This window comes from Juglans regia, chromosome 6, assembly GCF_001411555.2.
Source record: "Juglans regia cultivar Chandler chromosome 6, Walnut 2.0, whole genome shotgun sequence".
In the NCBI taxonomy this organism is placed as follows: domain Eukaryota; kingdom Viridiplantae; phylum Streptophyta; class Magnoliopsida; order Fagales; family Juglandaceae; genus Juglans; species Juglans regia.
This window is the reverse complement of record NC_049906.1, coordinates 17,275,673-17,300,133: the sequence shown is the minus strand read 5'-3', so window position 1 is coordinate 17,300,133 and position 24,461 is coordinate 17,275,673. Positions and strand designations below refer to the sequence as shown.

Sequence of the window (24,461 nt, the reverse complement as noted above, 5' to 3'; positions counted from 1 at the left end):
GTTGCATATCATTCCTCGGAAAGAAAATGCTCGGATCTTGAAAGTTTCTGAAAATATTTTATGATGTCCCATTGAAATTTTTTGATTAATTGTATGTGACTATGATATATTTTTTATTTATAAACTTTGTATTATTTTACTATACTTTGAACTATGTGCAAGGATCAGGACATTAAAGCTAAAACCAATGCAAGAACTAAGTATGACAAGCATGGGATGGCAAGGATAGGATAGACTTGATGTTATATGTTGCTTTCGACCTTGATAAAATAAACACTGAAATTTTGATTAGAAAAGCGCAAATGGAATGAATGAGGGATAAAATAGAGACAAACGTGAGACTATTTTTAAAAGGTTTGAGAGAGCAATACAATAAATTTTATGGGATTAGTACATACAGTTCTAAGTAGTGTTTAATGAGGTACAACTTGATTCAATTTTAAATGAAGCGCCATTTTTCAACCGGTAAAATAAGGCGGTATTTGGTAAGTGAAATAGTCTCAAATTACTTTACTATTATTTATTACTATTTACAAATAGTTCACTATTTATTATTATTATTATTCATAGATCATCTGAAATCATCCTAGCATCTAAACGTAACTTAAGTCTATTGAGTTAAGCATATGAAGAAGTTGATCAGTAGAATATATTGCCATACATGCAATGTTTTGAATACCGTACTGGTGACCATTTCGGTCGAGGCATTGAAATAAGAAATTTTGGTACTGGTAACGTTTCAGATTTCATTTTAGAACAGTCTATATATGAATAAATTATATATAAAAATATATATGTAAATTATATTCTAAAATAACAGTCTATATATGAATAAATTATATATATAAATTATAAATAGTCTGGTCTGAATTGTGGGGTCAAAAAATGAGCTTCTAGTTTGAAGAAATGAAAAAAAAAAAAAGATGAAAAAAGTAAAGGCCAAAACATTGGCCGATATGAGCCAAAACGGCCGAAATTCTGACCGGTACGAAACTATACCCTTCTTTATACTGGCTAACACCACATAAACGAAATATTTCGGCCGTACTGGCCGGTACGGTACGAAATTTAAACCATTGCATACATGTATACAAATATTTCTTTTGACATTAATAGAATTAAGGGAAAACACAAATTCTTCTCAAACTTTCACCTAGTCCCCGATAATTCAGAGACTATAATTTTATGCTATCATCCCTCCATAAAAAAAAAGGACACTAACAAACTTGATATAAATTAAAAATCTGAAAACAATTAAAACTAAAGTTAAAACGATAACAAAATGATGACATTAAGATATTTAAAAAAAATATATACAGAGAAAGTATAAAAGATTAAAACTGAAAACTAAATTTTAGTGTATAATACATATAAAAAACATAAACTAAAAAAATAGAAAACAATTACCCCTTAATATTATTTTTGAAACATAAAACAACTTTCAAATGCTTTTCTTAATTAGGTTTGACTAAAAATAATTTTTTTTTTTACGTAATTGGATATTTTGTCTTAACAAAAAAAGGGGATAATTTGTAATTTAATGTTTTTTTTAAAAAAAAAAAAAAAAATTGGTTAGTAATCCCTTATAATTTACCCCAGTGGAGATTTGCCACTCATTTTTCTTTTATGACCATAGCTTTAAAAAAAAAAAAAAAAAAAAAAAATTCCAACCTACCTGAGAATAGAATAATTCAAAAAGAAAAGAGATTATGACCATTTTTTTTTTTTGGTGGGGGTGGTGGAATGTTTAGGAGGGACATTGCAAATGGTATAGTAGTTTGAGGTGGATTTTGTATTTTCTACTAAAATTAAGTCAATTTTTTCTCCTATAACCTAGTTTATAACCATAAAAACAACTCTCAAGATTCATTATCCAAACTTGATATGGCCAACGATCATGTTGAGTTCATGTACGAATCTTTTGGAACAATAAATGGATATAATACATGTCACTTTAGAGCGAATGATGGAGAAAATGGAGAAGATATGAAGAGAAATTCTACTTATCATCTCCTACACCACACACCAATATGTAATTTGTCATTTTTATCCTTTTATTTCAACACACACACATTGATGTGTAAATATGCGTGTTTAAATAGAAAGATGAAAATAACAAATCACATATTGGTGTGTGGTGTGAGGATGATAAGTAACATTTCTCAAATCTCAAATTTGATAGCTCTGTTGCCCAAAAAAATAAAAAATAAAAAGCTTAGAGAGCTAGCCATGGACATGCTAGACGTTGCTAATGGTAAAGATAAGTAACAGATTTTGATTTTAGAAAGATAAATATGGACATGTTCTAGTTTTGAAAGTTTAGCATAAATCAAAGTTTTTAAAAGCCAATATCAAATTCAACGAAGTCTCAAATTATAATGTTGTTTAGAATGGTTGGATGTGGACAAGGAAACAAAGACAACATTCAGTCGACAATCCTCCTTGTATCTTAAGAACAACCATTTTGAGCTCAGAGAACTATTAGTTGTCATATATAGTACTTCTTGGTTTCTTGTTGCTTGGTGGTCAAAGTGTTTTGTCTTTTAAGTTGTTTAACATTTTTCGTATTCATCTTTAACCCAACGAAAATGATAACCTTATAACTATTTTACAATTCTATATGAAATGGAGGGTAGTTTTGTAATATTAAAACTTATTTTTAATGGAGTGACATGATTTTATTAATTATTTGAAAATGAGTTGTAAAATAGTTGTAAAAGAGTTGTATGTGTATGATTACTTTCAATGGAAAGGTCTAGTTTGAGTATTGAGAATGATATTCTCATAATACCTCACTACTATTCATTATTTTATTATTACTATTCACTACTATTAAATATTCTATCATTATTTTTTTATTATTTTTTTACTACTATTCACAGAATCCCTGAGAATAATACCTCACTACCCAAACTCAATCTTAAGTCACTTTTTCAAACTCCAATAAAACATATTTACAAGTTTTTTTTGTTCTCATTTGAACAAACATATTTTCCATATGACCCAAACTTAAAAAAAAAACCCATAAAAATACATCACCATAAGTTTGAACTTTTAGCAAAATCTTCAATTCGTATAACCCCCAATGACAGAAGTCTTTTGGTAAAGCATATGAAGAAGCTCTAGTCTTTTTGGTCCAATGGAGTCATATTTTCAGGAGGATATTTTGCTATTATTCCAGTGCTTTTAAGTAGTAAAATTAGTTATTTCTTTCCAAACTATGTTATGTCTGAAGGAGATTTTAGATTCCTCCCACAACATAGTTTTCACCATTTAATACTCCTTTGTCATGGACTCAGGATATCCATTACTTAGGATCATAATAAATTATATTAGAGAGTTGTCAGTGTCGGACTAACATATGTAGTTGAGCAATATTAGGTACAGTCTTCAAATGGAGACTACAATGTAAGTCTAGACTATTTTAACTTTAAAATTTTTTAAAATTACAAAATTATCCCTCCTAAAATGATGTTTTCTCTCATTTAATAATGTACCTGCACGTGCAGTCCCCACTTGAAGACTGCAAATAGAATTTCTCTATGTAGTTGGGTATAAAATGTAACAAACCTAGCCTGCAGAGAAGCCCACCAGCAGAAGAAGACGAGACAGAGATAGCAGGGAGGTAGCTGGAAAGGAAGGAAAAAATGGGCAAAGACTGACATCAAACAAGACATGAAGAAAGTAAGGTATTTGCTACAAGGGGGAACTACAAAAGGCATAGGGGACTTCTTCATTGAGAGCAAAGTTAAGTCACCAAATAAGTAGATTTTGCCCTCAAAGACCTCGAATGTAGGCCATTGCGTCGAACTACGTAAATCTCGGTACCTCGTCTTATTTACATTTTTTGCACTTAATTTAATTTTTAAACCATGGATGAGCATCCAAGCATCGCACAACCGTTCAAGCACTACCGTAGGCTATTCGATCAGTACTGTTGACATCCACTCTTGACCAAAAAATACATCAAATAATCTCATTACGAGATCCATTACTCGGACGCCCTAACAACAGCACAGATATATTCAACTCAGCACTACCATCGTTGATATCTCCACAAAGCTTTCTTATACTAATGAACGCTAGTTGATGGTGATATATTACAGAGCAGAGTTTGTCCAACCGTTAAAGCTGAGATAGATTGCAAAACCTCAACCATAAAAAATATCTTCAATGTACAATGCGATCTGAAATTCAAACCAGCTCTATCAAGACACACAGACATTTGGATGGGTATACTTTACCATTCTGATAGTCCATATATAAGTTAAAAAAATTTGAAGAGTTGCCCTACATACGGTAGAAAAACTTCACCATTCTTTAGATTTTGAAGCAGCAAGCTAGGTTGAATGCATCTGTCTTCAAGCTATGTACCTGTGGCCAGTAGTTCAGAGAGGCAACTTAACTTGCAACTGACTTGGGACTGGTATATGGAAGGGATCCATCACTGCTAAGATGACATCAAGCCCTGATCAAAAGTTGGTAGACATTACTGTTGTTCTCGCCATTGACACGCTTCAACATTTCAAAACTTTTGCAGCTCCCTAAGAAATCAATTCGTTTAAAGACCACATAACCACATTCTGCCGTTTCTTTACTACAGTAAGTTGCTCTGAGCCGGTCAGCATGCCTTGAATCGGTGTGAATTGCAGCCTCAATTTCGTCAACTGACATGTTCTCCTGCCAGAGAACAAATTACACACATTAAGGTCCCTGATAAATAGAATCACCTCAACTATCTGGTCAATGCAATAGCCAATAGGTTGCATTAACAACATAAACCTGAAAATATATAAAATCAACAGACCCCTTTTGAGTTTGAAAAAATAGTCAACACAATGTTACAAAAGATGATAAATCTACAATCATACTTCCAATTACATTGTATTTGTTCTTGATGTGCAACAGAACACCCATTGGCATTGCAACTTATAAAAGAAAAAAAAAGGAACAAACAAACGAAAGGGCTCCTCTTTTGAAATATGGTTGTGCGTGTGCGGGCACATAATAATCCAAGTTAGGAAACATATCTAAGTCTTACCTGATAAAATGCATAGATGTGATCTAAAACCTGCAAACATGTAAAGCCGTTATCACTGAAAAATGTTCTTGAAGAAGGCCCCATCTCAGCAAATCGATCAACGGGAAACAGTATGGTAAGAAAGTGATTTTTAAATATCAATTCTGATTTCTCGCTGCAAATAGGCCACATAAAAAGAAAACACAGTGAGACAAAACAGTCCATTCGGATAAAAAAAACATTGATAAGCAGAAGCAATTCGCAAATCTCAGGTGACGGTGCCATCTGACCACGTCATGGAAAAACAATTGTTGAATTATTATATAATTTACAGCAAGATACAGAGATAGAGGGACACGAGACAGACATAGATGCATTATATAGACAGATCTTGAGGTTATAAATCTCTCAAGATCCAATATTTTCAGTGATATGGAGCAGACTTGACAAATCGATCCATCAATCTAATGCCGACTGGCAACAATGAGATCTTCAATAATAGAAGGAATAAAGAGATATTAACAACCTTTCTATAAGTGGCCTAGTTAAGTGTGCAAATGAAGCTTCTGAATCCTTCTGATCTGCTTCTGCATCTAGGAATATAGATGACTGATGTTCACTTGCATTGTCTACACTGAAAGAGTCTGTGTAAATTGCAGCAGTGGAAGTTGGCTCAGATATAGACCAGCAGATTGAGTCCAAGAGGTTAGCTGGTGTAATTGGCCGTATTGGAATTTGACAAGTCTGTAATAGGAACAGAATTCAAAATTAAGTGACTTTACGTAACACTCATCAAAACCATATTTTATGGCAGTTGAATGATACACCCTGAGAGAGAGAGAGAGAGAGAGAGAGAGAGAGAGAACAGTCAAGATTGCAGGATATAGCATTTGTGTACTTAAGACAAGTTTGTTTCTATGTAAATAAGGAAAACAAGAAAATATTTTGGTTTAAAATAATTGTTTTCTGTTGTTTGGTGGGGACTCAGAATTTCCAGCAAACATTTTCTGGTGTTTGGTTGATATGCAAATTATTTACAGACCACCACCACTCAAAACCGCTATGCTGCAGTTTTCTGATTCTTCAACCACAGGAAAAACTGTATAAAACAGCCGCAAACCTGACTGCCACCATTGATTCTTGAAAATCCAATCGGTAGAATTGTTGTGGACTAGAGATCTAGGTTAACTCAAAACATGAGGGATGAGTTAGAACTGGGTGACGTGAGACCTAATGGACCCTTGGAGTTAGAGAAGCAGGATAGTTGGAGTCAAAGTCAGCTCTCATGGCAAAGGGTTGGTTGCAACAAGACAAATAGATGACATCTGGTTGTGTCGGCAAGGTGATGGTAGACAACAGAGGTTAGTGTTGGCAGAGTAGTGTTGCTGGTGGAAAAGGTGAGGGGTTGGCCTGCTTTGGTTGAGGGATACGGGCTCCGTAGTGACCATACAAAAAAAGGAAGAAAACGGTTTCCTTAAAAACCTTTTCAGCTGAATACATAGCCCACAGTGAAGGGCAAGCACCGCTGTGGTGACCTTCCATCATACAGATGTTATGAATCGGGATCTTTCACCAAAAAATAAGACTCGGAATCTTGCAGATCAAAATTGCTAGCTGATTCTTCTGTCAATTAGTTAAACATGTTCATCTATCATAAAGTTCACCATCAGTACTGTTAGAATAATAGCATGGCAAAATAATCATGCACTGACGTGAAGCACAATAGGAAAGTTAAATATGATTAACCTCTTACCTGCATACGGCGACCACGACGATTTCTAACAGAAATTTTAGCAGAACTTGCAACCTGTTGCCTTTCAGTGAGGCTTGCTTTATTTCTAAACTTCTGATCTTCAGGAGCATTTTTACCATTTGTTTCCTACAAAGTTTTTATGATAACGAGAAACTTTAAGAAGAAAAACGCACATAGGACATTAAAAATTTAATGAACATTAGGATTAAAAAAAAAAAGCACTTGGCACTTTGAAAAAAGCCTTTTCCCCATTATCAGGATAAAATTTGACCCAAAATGAGAATTTCAGAAGATTGAAATCTGAGCTATAGTTAATTGAAATTGTCCAGCTAACACAAATGTCTTAAGTATCAGGTTGACCATCACAGACTTCGTTGAATTACAACAGATTCCTAATTCTCATTCATCCCAGGATACTAAAATGATAGAATCTCTTCTTACATCCACGTTGTCTATTACATGGTGTCAATTTGTTATCCATACCATTTTACAGCCCAAAATATTATTTGATGATCCCCCACTCCAGCCACATCAGTAATATATGGTATGAATTGAACCTAAAATCTCATCCAACTTCATGCCACCCATTTACCACCAAATTGAGGTGGGGTGTAGAAAAGAGAACGAAATGAAACAAAAGATTAATATTTTCGATATTCACAAAATGTTTGATATAGAATAGAAATGGCATTTCATAATTTTAAAATTAAGAAACAATATTTACCTTCCTTGCAATGCCTTTTTGAGAATCTTCAAGCAGCATACTGATCTGCCTGGCCAAGTCAGCAGACATATGAACAAGCCGTCGCACATATTTCTCCTTTGCTGTTTTCAGAACCCATAGTGGCTGAGAGACATCATTATATCAGATAAATCTCATCGTGATTAAAGTAATTACATAGAGCACTCTGTGATTCCTATCAGGTATATCAATGTTACCCACAGTGGCTGAGACACAGATAAACTTCATTGTGAATAAAGTAATTATATAGAGAAGTCTCCAATTCCTATCAGGTATATTGATGTTTTCCATACTACAGAAATTTCACCAATATGATGTGTGAATAGGAAGACCGCCGAAAACAGATACAGTGAAGCATACCAACCATCTACGCAACATATTACTTCATAACAGAAATATCTATCCTCAAAGCTAAATAAAACATAATTTTCATTCACAAAGATATAAATGACTGTGGAGGCACTCACCGTGACAAGGTTGTTAGAGTAGCCAAGATATCTTTGGACAGAAGTGCCTTCACAAACCACATGACTGGCATTGCAACCAGCAAACCATTTTTCTACAACTTTGGCACCTTCTCTAGTAGCAGCCTCAACAACCTACCAAAGATATCAATCATCTCAGGAGTTGCTTGAGGTACCTATAGAGATGCTTACTCGACAGAAGCAGGTGTCCCCCCCACATAATAACCGATTTACAGCTGGCATCAATCTCTCTAAACTCCAAACGAAACACACTATTTCCCACTAAACATTCAAGTTTACCTTATTATGCAGTTCAGCTGAAATGTCTGGATCAACATACATGGAATGACCGGAAAGAGAAGAGTCCACACTTGTGCTAAACTCTCTTCCCGATAACCATAGATGTGATTCTTCCATCTTGTTAGATTGCGTGGCAACATGAGCACCAACAGGAAGACAGGAATTTTCAGAGCTAGCAAACCCAGCAAGCCGACTTAATTCATCCAAGAGCATACCATTTTCTTCAACACTCTTAACACTGTAGAGTGATTCACTCAGTCTCACTGCATCAGACAAAACAAGCTAATTTTCTTTTTTGATAGGTGACAAAGCAACAAACTAAATATAAAGTACCGAATAAGATCATATGTCAATTGGCTTATATTTCTTGGACCAATACTTATGCATGGAATGATTTAGGTTAAAAAAGTTAAAAAATCCTTAAGAGAGAAGGTCTAGACCTCAAAATACAGAAAGAGAGGACATCATTTAACCTAAATACAACCCAAACTTAACCATATGTTGTTTGTTGAAGGATTTCTTAATCCCCGATCATCACAAAAGTGCTAAAACTTCAGAAGATACCACTCACTAGTATGTGAATGGTTTGAGAAACTTTACCATCTATTTTTGGAACAGCCATTTTTCCCATCCAGATTCCATTCGGTGTGAAAGTAGAACATAAAATGTCACACTAATGTCATACTCGAGTGCCCAGGGTTTTGAGTAAATGAAATTAGGGTTCCTATTCATATGGTTGAATAATTTTGAAATAAGCTCTAAAATAACGTCTTTCAAGTTTTCATTTAAGTTGGCCTTATGATTGATGTGCAATTGTACCAAGAGATAGAGGGGTGGGAGCAAGCCATCTTGTACGGTCCATATCCTATATGGGCTGCAGGCACGTAACTGAGATCCTTGAGATTGTCAGCCCTTAAATAAGTGGTGTAAATGTGGGTTGGCCACATGAGAGATTAGAAGGAAAATGTTGTTATATGCGTAAATGTTCTCTAAAAATGTGTGAATGTCAATTAAAAATAAAAATCAATTTTACCTTGATATGTAATGTATCTATTTACTGTATTCAAATCTCTCAGCATTTGGTTTGTGTCACAACAAAATGACATTGAAAGTGTTTGCCAACTTTTCAGCTAATGTGATTCGCTACTATTATCATTAAGTTCTAATATAAATTTCCATTCATGCTTTGAGGTATTTTTGGATCTTCATAACCTGGCGAAATAAAATTTTATGAAAGTGAAATTCCCAACCCTAGAAAAGGGCATGTTATATACGTTATTTACGTTTATTAATAAAGTTTTCTTAGTCGTTTATTTGCCGATTTTTTGAATTAATGATATGTAACATTGTATCCTTGACAGAAAGGGATTATATACTAAATGCCAATAAGGCTTCAAAAATGATTGGTCTTTGAATCAGAAAAGGAGGCAATGCTTTCTGCATTACAGAAAACAGTAGGAAAACTACTATGTCTTTGCACTTATCTGGAGGTTTGGTTGTTTGGTATGCTAAGGTGATGGAGGATTATCTGAAGAAATTTGGTAATATGTAAGCTTATCAGACTAGAAGGGAGACAAAGTTTTTATGTTGCAGAGGGGTCATAATCAGTCTGGTAGGTTTTTGAAGATGATAGAGTATGGTACATGAGTGGGTAAGGGTATTTTAGTCATCCCTGAAGGGTGGAGAGGTTGCGGATGAGCAGATTTTGTGAGATACTTGAGAGACATGGTTGGGTCCTCCACTGTGTCTGCTCTCGTTGACAGGGGTATGTTCAAGGCTGGGTATGTTAATTAAGATTCCAGTAGTAAAAAGGTGGCCACTACTACTTCGTATGGTGGTGATAAACAGTCTGGAGGAGCTTCTTATGTGGTGGCACTAATGAAATCTATTCAAATTACCGAGAGTGGTGGTGGTGCAAAGAACAGGAAGGTGGTAATATTGCCGGAAGATGGATTGAGGAAGGAAGGTGGGACAGAAATCCGGCGAAATAACTCTGGTGTAGTAATTGGAAGGAATTACGAGGTGATGAAAAAAATTGGAGAATTGGAAGGGTCCCTTTGGCATTTATGCTATGAATTAATTGGTTGGAAGGAAAAGATTGATTTTATGCTGAATAAGGTTGATGGAGGGCTTCGGGAGGCATCATGATAATGTGGAATAGGAGGGTGGTGAAGCTGATGGATCATTATTTGGGGGAATTCTTGGTGGCGTGTCATTTTAAGAGTATAGAGGATGGGTTTGAATGGGCGTTTGCTGGTGTGTTTGGTCCAAATGTGAATAGTAGAAGGAGTATCTTATGGGATGAAATGTCGGGTTTATGTGGTTGGTGGAATTTACCTTGGTGTTTTGGAGGGGATTTTAATCTTACTCATTTTCCTAGTGAGAGTGGGGGATTCTCACTATTCGCATGCTATGACTGCTTTTTCAGATTTGATTTTTGAGCTAAATCTGATTGATTTACCTTTGGTGGAAGGAGATTATACGTGGTAAAATGGTAGGACTTGCTCAAGGCTGGACAGGTTTTTGGTTTTGCCCTCATGGGAGGCTCATTTTTCTGGTTTGAGTCAGAGAAGACTGCTGAGATTGTGTTCCAATCATTATCCTATTATGTTGGATTGTGGTGGAATTGAGGGTGGGCATAGGTATTTTAAATTTGAAAATATGTGGCTGAAGGATGAGGGATTTGTGGATAGGGTGAGAAGATGGTGGTCTTCGTATAATTTTTCAGGTACTTCAAGTTTTGTTTTGGCTGGAAAATTGAAAGCTCTTAAAAAGATTTGAAAATATGGAATAAAGAGGTGTTTGGGAATTTGGACAGCAAGCAGAAGCTTTTATTAGAAGAGTTGCGAGGCTTGGAAGAGAAAGAGGTGCAAGGGGTTATTTCGGAGGAGGATGGGGAGAAAAAAAAAGGGTGGTTTCTGAGTTGGAAAATATAGCGTTAATGGAGGAAATATCTTGGAGGCAAAAATCTAGGATGTTGTGGTTGAAGGAAGGTGATAGGTGTACTAAATTTTTTCATCAAATGGCGAACTCTCATAGAAGAAATAATACGATTGAGGTCCTTCGAGATGGGTATCGACTTATTACGGATCAAGAAGAAATAAAGGATCACATAGTGAATTTTTATGAGAAGCTATTTTCGGAAGATTTTTCTTGGAGACCTAAACTGGACAGGCTATGTTTTGATTCTATTGATCAGTTTGAAGCTGAATGGTTGGAGAGAGTTTGAAGAAGAAGAAGTTCTTGATGTGGTTAGGGGTATGGAAAGGGATAAGGCTCTAGGCCCAGATGGGTACTCTATGGCGTTTTTCCAAGCATGCTAGGACATTGTACGTGAAGATATCATGAAGGTGTTTGTTGAGTTTCAATCATATATGAGATTTGAGAAAAGTTTTAATGTGACTTTCATTGCACTCATTCCGAAAAAGGTAGGGGCTGTTGAGATGAGAGATTTTCGGCCTATTAGTTTGGTAAATAGAGTGTATAAAATCATTTCAAAGGTGCTGGCCAACCACTTGAGCAGGGTGATGGAGAGGATTATTGTGAAATCTCAAAATGTTTTTGGAAGGGGGAGACAAATTTTAGACTCTATCTTAATTGCAAACGAGTGTTTCGAAAGTAGAATTAAAATGGAGGAAGCTGGAATTTTAACTAAATTGGACATGGAGAAGGCTTATGACCATGTTAGCTAGGAATTGCTTTTCTATTTGCTTAGGAGATACGGTTTTGGAGAAAAATGGTGTTTGTGGATTAAACACTATGTTTCGTCGTCGATATTTTCAATTTGGTGAATAGTTCTCCGGTTGGATTTATTAACAGCTTGCATGGATTGAGACAAGGTGATCCCATTTCTCCCTTCCTTTTTGTTATGATTATGGATGCTTTGAGCAGAATGATTGAGAAGGCGGTGGATGGTAACTTTTTGTCGAGTTTTGTGGTGGGTGATGAGTCCCGGAATAGTTTAATTGTCTCTCATTTATTATTTGCTGATGATACTTTGATATTTAGTGAGCCCAATTCTGATCATCTTCGTGCTTTAAGAGCACTACTGCCGTGTTTTGAAGCGGTCTCAGGGTTAAGAGTTAATTTATCCCAATCTCAAATTGTTCCTGTGGGTTCCATTCAGAATATTTCAGATCTGGCCAATATATTGGGCTGTAGAATTTCTTCGCTTCCTATGAGATATGAGATATCTTGGTCTTCCATTGGGAGCATCGCATAAATCGGTTACTATCTGGAATGGGGTGATTGAGAAAATTGAAAAGAGATTAGCTGGTTGGAAAATGCTTTACTTGTCTAAAGGGGGAAGATTAACATTGATAAAAAGTACTTTGTCAAATCTTCCTACTTATTTTCTATCTCTTTTCCCATTGCCGGCAAGGGTAGAAATAAGAATTGAGAGTTTATTTCAGAATTTTTTGTGAGGTGGTAAAGGAGAAGAATTCCATTTGGTTAGTTGGAAAAAAGTTTGTCAACCAATATATTGTGGTGGTTTGGGATAAAAAATTTGAGGTTGTTTAATAGAGCACCACTTGGGAAATGGCTTTGGAGATATCACTTGGAGAGAAATGCCTTATGGAAAAACGTTGTTGATGTAAAATCTGGAAGTTTTTTCTTTTTTTTTTTTTGGGGGGGGGGGGGGGGGGTGTTGGTGCTCAAATGAAACTAGAGGTGTGTATGGGGTGAGTTTGTGGAAGTTCATTCGAAATGGTTGGGGAGAATTCTCTAATCATATTAAATTGACTGTGGGAGATGTAAAGAGGATTATTTTTTTGCATGACATTTGGTATGGACATTCTAAGCTTAAGTTGGACTTTCCCTCTCTTTTTAGGATTGCAAGGGATCAAAATGCAGCTGTGGAACAATCTTTCTCATGTATTGATAATAATATTCAGTGGAATGTTGACTTTCTTAGGGAGAATGCAAACGATTGGTAAGTGGATGACGTTACTGCTTTTTTGGGAAGACTTTATTGTTCAAAGGTGATGCTGGGAAGGGAGGATAGTATGCTGTGGTTACATGAAGGAAATTCCAAGTTCTGCATTTCTTCTTTTTACAGTATTTTAACCTATCACCACAGCTGTGAGTTTCCTTGGAAAAATATTTGGGTGCAAGAAGGGTGGAGAATCTATTAATCATCTTTTTCTTCACTGTGAAGTGGGCATGTCTTTGTGGAAAGAGGCTTTTTAATCGGACAGGTTACTTTGGGTGATGCCTAAGGATGTGGTGGATCTACTTGCAGGTTGGTATGGATTAAAGGGAAGAAATAATGCTGCTGATATATGGAAGATAATTTCTTCATGTCTAATGTGGTGTCTATGGCTCAAAAGGAATGAGAGATGCTTTGAAGACAAAGAATGTTCGATGAGAGAACTTTGGGATTTTTTCTTTAGTGCTTTATGTCTGTGGGTTAAAATTCTTGTAATGGATGATGTCAACTTCCAGAATTTGTTGTAGCTTTTCTTTTGTTTTTCGCGAGGTGTAGGTATTTCCTTTGTACTTGGACTTTACCTATTCTTGGGAATAAAGTTTCTAATTACTTATAAAAAAAAATGATCCAACAGATAGGTAGCAGGTATAGATGACAAAATCATTATCACAAGTGATATTGCAATTCCTTGTTCATAAACAATACAACAATAGAACTGATTTAGTAGCCTTAAGGTTCCAAGAGCCAATGTATCACCTACATAATTCGATGTTATATGTAAGCACTTCATTATGCATTAAACTACATTATGTAAGTACTTTATCACTACAGTTATGGTTGGATGCTTACACCTAAATACTTTATTGTGCATTAAAGTGTTTTTACCTATATTACTCCCTACATCCCAATTAAACTTTTTGCTTTATTTCTTGGAACATGCCAAGATACACATCCCATGTGAAACCCCCATATTGAGTGAGTACAGGTAGCATATGGGATCTCACATTTCTTGGAATAGAAAAGTTCTTGATCTTTATAATGATTCCAATATGCTCCAATTATACCATTGATAAGTCCTTTTGGAGCATAGGCTCAAATGTAGGTTGGGCCTCATTTGTGGCGGTACAAATGGTATTAGAGGCTATCCCAACCAGAAGTGTGGGACTTGAACCATGCCACCTATGATAGAATGGTCCAATGATGATGTTTGTAATTTGAAATGGATGATTGTGATACCCGACATTGAGGGACTGACTATAGGTGGTGGATCCCACATTGCTTGGGATGGAAATCGTTTTTCCTTTTTATTGGCATTGGGTGTCTGGAACAAAGTCCCAATTCATCCCAGGGCTGCAGAGACCTTGGTTTTCAACAAGTGCACTTTGGATAATTCAACGGAAAATTCTCCAACCAGATGTGGCTTGGACCTCCCTTAAGGCATTACAAATTTACCATCACCCTCAATACAGGATCTCATAAACCACCTATACTCACCACTTAGTACAGCATACCACAATCCCTCCCCCTTATACTCCCAACGTCCTCGTCAGGCCATTCCATAATAGGTGGTATGGCTAAAGTTCCACAATTCTAATTAAGATTGACTCTAATATCATTCGTAACATCCCAAGGGAAAGCCCAAGCCACATTTTGGCCCATTCTCCAAAATGACTAATCAATGGTACAATTGGAGCCCCATCGGAATCTGTAACACACCATTCCTGTAGGTTAGGAGTGTTATGTACTTTCGTAATTGTGTCCAATAAAGAGACCCAAATTGATAAAAAAAAAATATCTCATTTATTGAAAAGAATAAACTGGAAAATATACATAAAAAATGTCTAGAAAAATATTAAAATAAATATTGTCTCATAGCAATGAAATTTTAAATTGTTCTTTGTATAAAAACACTATTAACTAATTCTGAAAATCCCTTGAAACATGATCTATGCCTGTTGTATGCTCTTCAACACTATCTTCTTTATTTTTGATTTAAACTTGGTAGATCTTCCATTAGCAGGGGGTCCAGCTACTTGGTCAAATAATCAGACACGGTCCCGTTTGGATCGTTTTCTGATTTCTTCTGAGTTTGAAAGCCATTTTCCGGATGTATGGCAAAAGCATTTGAGTCGTATAACTTCGGATCATTGGCCTATTCTTCTGGATTGTGGAGGTGTACGTAACAACAGAAGGTGTTTTAAGTTTGAAAATATGTGGTTGAAGTCAGAAGGTTTTGTGGAAAGGGTTAAAAGATGGTGGACGTCGTATCAATTTGAAGGTACACCCAGTTTCATTTTTGCAAACAAACTGAAAGCATTAAAAAAGGATCTAAAGGAGTGGAATAAACAAGCTTTTGGAAATGTGGAAGAGAACAAAAATTCCAAGTTGATGGAAATTCAGTATTTTGAAAGACTACAAGAAGGGAGGCCACTAAATGAAGAGGAACAAGCACAAAAAGTTTTGTTGGTTGCTGATCTTGAAAGGATAATCTTACAGGAAGAAATCTCATGGCGCCAAAAATCAAGAGCTCTTTGGTTGAAAGAAGGGGATCGGAGTACGAAATTTTTCCATAGAATTGCGAACTCACATAGAAGAAATAATAACATTGAAGTCCTGAGAATTGAAGGGGTTGAGAATAGAGAAGAAGAGGTTATCCAAGACCATGTGGTTGTTTTCTTCAAAAAGCTTCTCACGGAAGAGGTGGGTTGGAGGCCTACGTTAGATGGTCTAGCTTTTGACACTATTGAACCAGGGGATGTTACCAGATTGGAGAGGGCTTTTGAAGAGGAAGAGGTATTTGAAGTGGTTAGAAAGATGGCAAAAGATAAGGCTCCCGGACCGGATGGCTTCTCTATGGGTTTTTTCCAAGAGTGTTGGGAGGTGATTAAAGCAGATCTTTTGAAGGTATTTCAAGAGTTTTTCTTGTTAGGAAAGTTTGAGAAAAGTCTTAACACGACTTTTCTTGCACTAATCCCTAAAAAGGTAGGAGCCATTGAGATCACAGATTTTCGGCCTATAAGCTTAGTGAATGGTGCTTATAAGATCATTGCAAAAGTGCTGGCAAATCGATTAAGTGGGATATTGGGGAAAATTGTTTCCAAACCACAGAATGCTTTTGTTAAGGGTAGACAGATTCTTGATGCGGCTCTTATTGCTAATGAATGCTTCGACAGTAGACTGAAGATGGGCAAAGCAGGGATTATGTGTAAATTAGATATGGAAAAGGCGTACGATCATGTTAATTGGGATTTCCTTCTTTATTTACTGGGTAGGTGTGGGTTTGGTGAGAGGTGGAAGTCATGGATCAGATGGTGTATTTCTACGGTACGGTTCTCGGTGTTGATTAATGGTAGCCCAGAGGGTTTTTTCCCTAGCTCTCGTGGTTTGAGACAAGGGGATCCGTTATCTCCTCTACTTTTTGTCATTGTTATGGAGGCATTGAGTAGGATGATCTCAGCCTTAGTGTCTAATGGTTCCATCAGTGGTTTCCAGATTGGATCACCGAGTAGGGGTATCGCAACTGTTTCTCACCTGTTGTTTGCAGATGACACGCTTATCATGTGTGAGGCTGATCACGCTCAGTTGAGGGCGGTGAAGGCATTGCTGCTGTGTTTTGAAGCAGTTTTTGGCTTGAAAGTGAATTATGATAAATCTGAGTTGGTACCGATTGGAGAAGTTCAAGACATAAGGGATTTGACGGGCATTCTGGGGTGTAAAATTGCGTCTTTACCTATGTCTTACTTGGGATTGCCGTTGGGTATAGCACCAAAGTCTCGTATGATTTGGGATACAGTAATTGAAAAAGTAGAAAGGAGATTAGCAGGGTGGAAGAGAATGTATTTGTCGAAAGGGGGTCGGACTACTTTAATCAAAAGTACACTTTCCAACCTTCCCACCTACTTTTTATCTTTATTTCCTATACCGGCAAGTGTGGCGGGTAGACTTGAGAAGTTACAGAGAGGCTTTCTGTGGGGGGGCTTGGGAGAGGAGTTTAAATTCCACTTAGTTAAGTGGGAGATGGTATGTCGGCCTATCTCCAATGGCGGTTTGGGTGTCAGAAATTTGAGAGTTTTTAATCGGGCTTTACTAGGCAAATGGTTGTGGAGATATACCAAGGAACCAGAGGCCTTATGGAAGTCGGTGATTGAAAGCAAATATGGTGATCTAGGGGAGGGGTGGTGTACCAGAGAAGTGAGAGGAACAGCGGGCAAGGGGTTATGGAAATACATTAGAAGAGGATGGGAGGTTTTCCAGCGATACACTAGATTGCACTTGGGGACAGGTGTCAAGATCAGATTTTGGAAGGATGCATGGTGTAGTACCAGTGTACTTTTAGATCTGTTTCCGTCTCTTTTCTTGATTGCAAGTAACAAAGATGCCACAGTGGCGGAAGTTATGAAAGTCTCAGTCACAGGTAGAAACATTCATTGGAACATCAACTTCAACCGGGCTGCACAGGATTGGGAGATGGGAAGTTTTGTAGAATTTTATAGCCTCTTATATTCTGTTCGACCGAACATTCAGCAGGAAGATGAGATGTGTTGGCATCCTGCAGAGAAAGGGGTATTCTCAACTCGCTCTTTCTATAAGGTTCTCACACAAGAACCAGAGATACAGTTTCCTTGGAGAAAGCTTTGGCGCCATAAGGCTCCTCCCAAAGCCTCTTTCTTTGTGTGGACAGCGTCTTTGGGTAAGATACTCACTACGGATAATCTAAGAAAGATAAGGATAATTATTGCAGATTGGTGCTGTATGTGTAAAAGAGGGGGTGAGACGGTAAATCACTTACTTCTACACTGTGAGATAGCTAAGACTATTTGGGATGAGGTGTTTAAAAGGATGGATATGGCGTGGGTGATGCCGGAAACAATTTTGGATGTATTGGCTTGCTGGAATTCTATCTGGGGGATGAGACAGATTAAAGCAGTGTGGAAGATGATCCCTACCTGTATTATGTGGTGTCTATGGCAGGAACGAAATGAGAGGACTTTTGAAGACAAAGAGAGATCTGTGGAGGAGCTAAAATTGTTATTTTTTAAAATTCTTTATACTTGGGCCATTGCTATAGACTTAAATGGCATGGACCTTCATGAATTCCTAGTTTCCAACATGCCTTCATAAACAGGGCATTTTCTTTGTATCATGTTACTTTGGTAATTCAATAAAGTCTTATTTTACTTATCAAAAAAAAAAAACATAAAAAGCAAAAGACAACCAAAATATATCGAATACTCAATAAGTAATATATCATACGGTAAACATAATAAACATGTGGTTTTCTTATAAAGCATGCATACTTAAATACTTATACTAACATAAACATATAACATGTATTATGCATAACTCATTAAACTTGTCTTTCCTTTTCTTTAATGGCCAGTACACCTTAACCCCTTTGTGTGGGGTTGTGCACCGGTTCAACTAACTATGGCCACAAGAAGAACAACTTAACTTATCATAACATACGATGCTGGACCACACTTAGATTCATGGCTAGCACATCCACCCACAACTGCATTGGTACCATGCATCTCTTATGGTGATTCTTAAAGCTACTTTCATAACTTATCTTTTATCTTTCTAATCATGATGAATGTAGAACACATAATGACATAGCTCATTGTAATCATAAATGAAAACATATCCTGATGCATGGAAAAAACATAATAACATGACATTCAAAAATCACTTTCGTCACAACTTGGGGTGTAAAAAGGGGCTTTCAATAAAGGGTCATACATGCATAATACTTGAAAAAAAAAACATTTTTTACCATACATGTAAGGGTGTATGATCATGCTACTTACCTATTTGCTTCTATCGATAACAAACACGTCAATAATCACCTACTTGAAGTTGATGGAAAAACATTGGACTTGATAGGGTGAGGCTGGATTTTTTTCAATATCTTGAAAGGAAAATTCTATTTGTTGGGACTGCATGCGCACGGCTAAATGAATCGTTTCATTTAGCCTTTTTCATTTACTCAGTTCCCTCCCTGCTTCCCCCTTACCCTTCCTCCTCCTTTGAAACCCCTTCCCCCTTCTATCTGAAACGAATTGTTCGAGTGGCAAGCCTACGACAGTAAATCCCTCAACCACATGAGCTTTGGGGAAAAGGAAGATATCCAAGCCAGGCCATAGCCGGAGACACCATCTGGGGAAGGAGTGGGTTTGAGTTTTTGTTGGACAGGTAGAGTAAATAGGCTTCTAGCAATGCTCTCAATGTCATCAAGAAAGTTTCGAGAGATGTTATGGGTTGTAACTTGGAACTCACCCCAAGTTTGACATGCATGGCCTACTAGTGTGAGAGCATTTGGGTCATAAAGATCAACAACTGGCACGAACTTTGAGCTAAATGAGTCACTGACTGAAGGAGAAGACTCGACGTCGAATTGTCCCCATGCGTATGAGTCAGGCAAATCTTGGAGTGAGGTGAAGTCAGGGTGTTTGTGACACAGGTGGACAGGATGGGCTCTAAAGGCATCTGATAGTCTTGAAGGCATAGTGAAAGTTTTGTTGTGGAGCCTTTGTATAAGCGAGAACTAGGGATCATGTCAGAAAGAGAGAGGAGGTCGACGGTGATGGAGGACAGAGATTGAAGAGTGGATAGAGATCAAGTAAAGAGAGGCAAAGGTTTGAAAAAAACTGAATCGAAAATTAGGGGTTGGAAGTCTGAAAGATGGCCTCAAGGTATTTATGTAATTTAACCAAAGTTTTAGGCCTCGTTTGGATTGAGAAGTGATCTCAACTCATCTCATCTCATCATTACAACTTTCCCAAATTCCCACATAAAATATAATAAACAATTCAATTTTTTCAAATCCCAAAACAATAATAATATTAAAAAATAATATTATAACAATATTTTATGCAATTCATCTAAACCCATCTCATCTCAACTCACTATCCAAACGGCACCTTAGAGTTTTCGGCAATTTACTCCATTTCGTGCACATGCAGTCCCCAAACGGTATGTAGACGAACTCATCCTGAAATTGCAGCAGCATTCCTATTTTTCTTTAAAAAGATCAAGCAAGAAAACAAGGCTGGCATCTTCCTTGGTATTTACAGCAGCTATCTTGAGTTAGGGATTGGTTTTCTTGAAGAACATCTCATGAGATTGCTATAAAAAATTTCCAGACTCACAGCAGCCTCTATTTATCTAGTTTTGAGGCCATATATAGTCCTTTTAATGAGACATGAAAAACCTAATAATAGGGCTATACGATTTTTTTTTTTTTTTTTTGATTGGTAATCAAGAAATTTTATTCATAAGAAAATAGGACTATACGAATTTAACTCAGTTTGTTTTGAAAAAGGGTTTTATGAATCCTAATGGCTAGGAGTTCTAAGGTAAATATGTTTCTAATCCATGGATCCATTTCAGAGTCATAAATGAGGCTGATTTCTACTTCTCCAGATCTGGAACAACTCAAATCCTATCTCAAAAGAGTCCTAGAAGGCTGTAACAGACTCCTATTGGTGCAAGAATTCTTCCAAAAACTTGTATAACCAAAAAAAAAAAAAAAAAAGAATTCTTCCAAAACAACCTAAGTGGTGATAACCTTCATCTAGAGGGTTTCTTGGCATCTAAGCTGGTTCTAACTTATCCGAAAAAGGCTAGTTTCCAATTATCACGAATTTAACAGCCAAAAATCAAATGGGCGTTGGCTAGAAAATACTTGGGCCTATCCATCCATATATGGGCCAAATGGGACGAACCTACTCTATTTTTAATCTAGGTCCATAATTTCATATCCAATTCTATCTCCTCAATACTAGATCCTCAAATAATATGTATTGCCTAATGGGCCCAATAAAATAATCTTCCTTCTAGCTTTAACAAAATTGGGCCTGTGGTCCAAACTTATAAAGCCTATAAAATTTGGGTTTGGATATTACAGATCATTATAAAGAGTAAAAATTTCTCCCACCAAAGAAATGTGGGTCCCATATATCATCTATAATCACTCATAAAAATAAATTTCAGATATACCACTATACTTTTATGTTTCCATTAATAACTATGACATTTCAAACAAAAAACAAAGAAACCAAGACAGAGAACATCTTTAAGAGAAATGTTTGGTTCACAAATAGATCTCAAAAAAATAACTTCACAAATGCAAGTTGTCATGGTACACTATTTGCAAAGCCTTTTTTACTATAAAGTAGATCTAACTTATCACATCTAGCCACATGATTGTGAACTTTACTTTTGTGATATCTCTTTGTGTACCTAGCACTTCTCCCATCTTTTATTCTCCAAGTGGGGTATATACATATATAGAGACCATAAAATCCTTAAGAGAATTGTGTGTGGGAGTGGGAGTGGGAGTGGGAGTTATTTTATTGGCTATAATTTAGGATGTTTAAGTTCTCAAGTGTTAAGAACATCTATGTGTTAGGAATATCTCTTTTCATTTACCTATCAAAATATATATATATATATCTCTATAAATAAAATAAAATCACAAATACGACAAAAATTTGACATTGTTGAGCATAAGGACAGACATTTAGGATCCTAATATATCATTTAAGTTTGTGTTCCATACCTTTCAATCTTCATTTGACAAAAACATTTAATGCAACTAGGAGATCAATTGGTTCAAAAGATTGTAATCTGAGTCATTGTATGCCAAGAATTTTAACTCTACATACAACTTAAATCTAAATAACAAACTGACAGAAAATTTGAAACAAAAGCAGATAGAAAGTAGTTAGTTTATAAAAAAAGAAATACAAATAAAAAAAGCTTATAACAGAAAGTAGCTCATTATACCATTTCTCCGGACGCTATCCACAAACCACCCAAGCGTGACGATAAAGAGACTATTTTTTGATCCATGCTTCAAAGCGTGCTCAAACTTACGTCCACCAAAGTTGTAATAAGAGTTAAGGAGTTCAGAAAAGCATTAAACAATTGAAGAACATCACAGGTATTAGAGATACTGATTTTTTTTCTTGATCGGTATTAGAGATACTGATGCTAGGAAATCATACAAAGCCCCCCCATTAGTCTACAATACATCTCATGAGAAAGGGGGAAGCTATGATTTTTTTTCCTTGTAGGGGCCAGACTTGTCCCAATAGAAAGGTAATACACCTCCAGTCATTGTAAGGACTTAGATTTCTACAAACAACCTAAAAGAAAAATAAAACAATTAAACATAGACTATCTAAGCAACACAGTCTAAAATAACAAATAAAATCAAATGAAGGTAATTTTTATACTTTTTAAGAAGAATTATCCAACATTGTTTTGGGGTCAAATTTTTGAGTTTTAAAAAAGGGTCAGATGTTTTGTGGGGCGAATTTTTTCTCCAAGGTTTTTTTTTTTTTAGATTTTGGGAGGAACAAGGGGGATTCTTGCAGATATTTTCCGGGCCAAGGAGTGGGGATTTTCTCAGGATTTTAGGGAGGCCATGGCCACCCCCCATCTTCACACTCCCTTGCCCCTGCCTTTACCATGAATACGAATAAGATCATCTTGAAAAATTCTACAAAATCAGCGATAATCAAACCAATTTCTTTTTCCTCCTAAAAAGCTTACCAATTGATTCAACTAAAGAAGATTGGAAATGAAACAAAGAAGCCACAGCACTTGTCCACATATAGTGTACACTAAACAAAATGAGAGAACACATCATCAGTGACTAAGTCTTAAGTTAAGCCGATCTTACTGGGTTTGACCACTATACAATAAGACTATTGAAACCATTTGAAAAACAAATTAAAGGATATTTGGACCACCAAATGGGTACACTGAGGATGCAAATTAGGGCTGTATTGGCCACCTAATCTCTGTGTCGCCTCCATCACTTGATTTCTAGTTTCTGCCAAAACAACAAACGCATACATTGACTTTAGCTACCTATATATATAAATGAAAAGTAATTATAAAATGATGAAGCAAGATTTCCACGGAAGAAAAGTGAGTCGTGTGCAGGGGAGTATATCAGAAAACCCATCCATACTAACTCCATGACGACAATGGGCCGATTTAAACTCCCTATACTATTAACTTCTAACAATTGAATTTTTACATGAAGTGAAATGTTCATTCAAAATACCAATCCTTCATATTGACAAAAAAAAAAATCGAAAAGAAAACAACAAAAATGAGTATTTTGGGAAATAGAAAAGCAGAAGACGCATCCCCCAAAAAACGTGGGGCGCGAACCGAATTAGAATTCCAAAAACTCGCATGAAAACAGTAAGAAAAAAACAAATAAGCATATGAGGGAATTTAAATTGAAAAAAAACAAGAAAAAAAAATTGACGATATCTAAATCGGAAAACTTTATACCTTTGGATAGACCGGTAACACAGATAACAAGGCCGGCAAAGGGACCGCTTGATCGGACCGGCGCGAGCTCAGACGCCGCAGAGGACGAAGCAGGAGACATGGGTTCCAACGGTTGAAGACCTCTAAAAGAAGACAAAGGAGATGAGAGCCCAAGGAATAGCCTAGAACACCCTTTGCTGTTTACCACCTCAACTCTACCACCCCTACCACTACCACCACCACCATTCATTACTACCACCTTAACTGCTATTTATTTGCCAACAAATAGTTAACCATAGCTTAACCCAGTCTGAATTTTGAAATCAAAGCAAATGGGAAAGAGACGGAAAAAAAAAAAGGATAGAAATGGTTCGAGGAATAAAAGAACTAAAGAATCTGCTAGAACTGTAAAGAAGTTCAAGATTCAAAGGATGGAGACTTGAGTGAATTTTGAGAATGTGTATGATCATTCCTTGATCAATATACATCTAAGAGTTTCGAGAAACAAAAAAAAAAACGACTTTTCTTGAATGACGTGAAGAGCATGAAGGACAGGTCGCTTCGAGGATGCTTTTTGTTTCACTTTAGTAACTGTGTGTTGGGTCCAAAAGTGAAAAAAGGGGGAAAATAAATCGCTAGTGATTCATGGCGTTGAAGAAGATAGTGAGAGACAAGACTGAGGGAGGCACGCGTTCAGAGTCTTCAGACGTTCTTTTCAAAACTTTTCTTGTAAACTGCCAAAAGGGCTTATACTTCCTGGAATTACAAAGGGTACCCATGAATCTCACAGAAGGCGTCGGTTGGCCGGGCTCGAACTTCACAAAGAATTTGTTTTTGTGATCTGTGCTTTTTTTAAGGATTAAATAAAAATATTATTTATCATTATTTTAAATACATAAAATCCATTCATTTCGAGCTAAATTAAAGTATTTATTCTTTGCGTTTTTATTGGTTTTTAC

The 24,461-nt window shown here is 36.4% G+C and overlaps 1 protein-coding gene across 1 annotated transcript; it reads right to left on the bottom strand.

The window, feature by feature from the left end:
* Positions 1-3,787: 3,787 nt before the first annotated feature.
* Positions 3,788-24,159, bottom strand: LOC109008773. Its single transcript, XM_018988995.2, has 10 exons — positions 23,524-24,159; positions 22,959-23,050; positions 21,997-22,099; positions 8,280-8,542; positions 7,983-8,114; positions 7,498-7,620; positions 6,774-6,899; positions 5,547-5,764; positions 5,042-5,195; positions 3,788-4,680 (listed from the first exon to the last, which is right to left on the bottom strand). The coding sequence occupies exons 1-10, from the start codon at positions 23,750-23,752 to the stop codon at positions 4,462-4,464; spliced, it is 1,659 nt and encodes a 552-aa protein (XP_018844540.1). The 5' UTR covers positions 23,753-24,159; the 3' UTR covers positions 3,788-4,461.
* Positions 24,160-24,461: the final 302 nt, after the last annotated feature.

Excerpts from the sequence above, each read along its gene's own strand:
- LOC109008773 (XM_018988995.2), bottom strand. The coding sequence starts at position 23,752 with ATGAATGGTGGTGGTGGTAGTGGTAGGGGTGGTAGAGTTGAGGTGGTA. Across the intron at positions 22,100-22,958 it reads GTACCCATTTGGTGGTCCAA|AACTTTGGTGGACGTAAGTT; the intron begins ATATCCTTTAAT and ends AACTCTTATTAC. Across the intron at positions 8,543-21,996 it reads GGATAGCGTCCGGAGAAATG|TGAGACTGAGTGAATCACTC; the intron begins GTATAATGAGCT and ends TGTCTGATGCAG.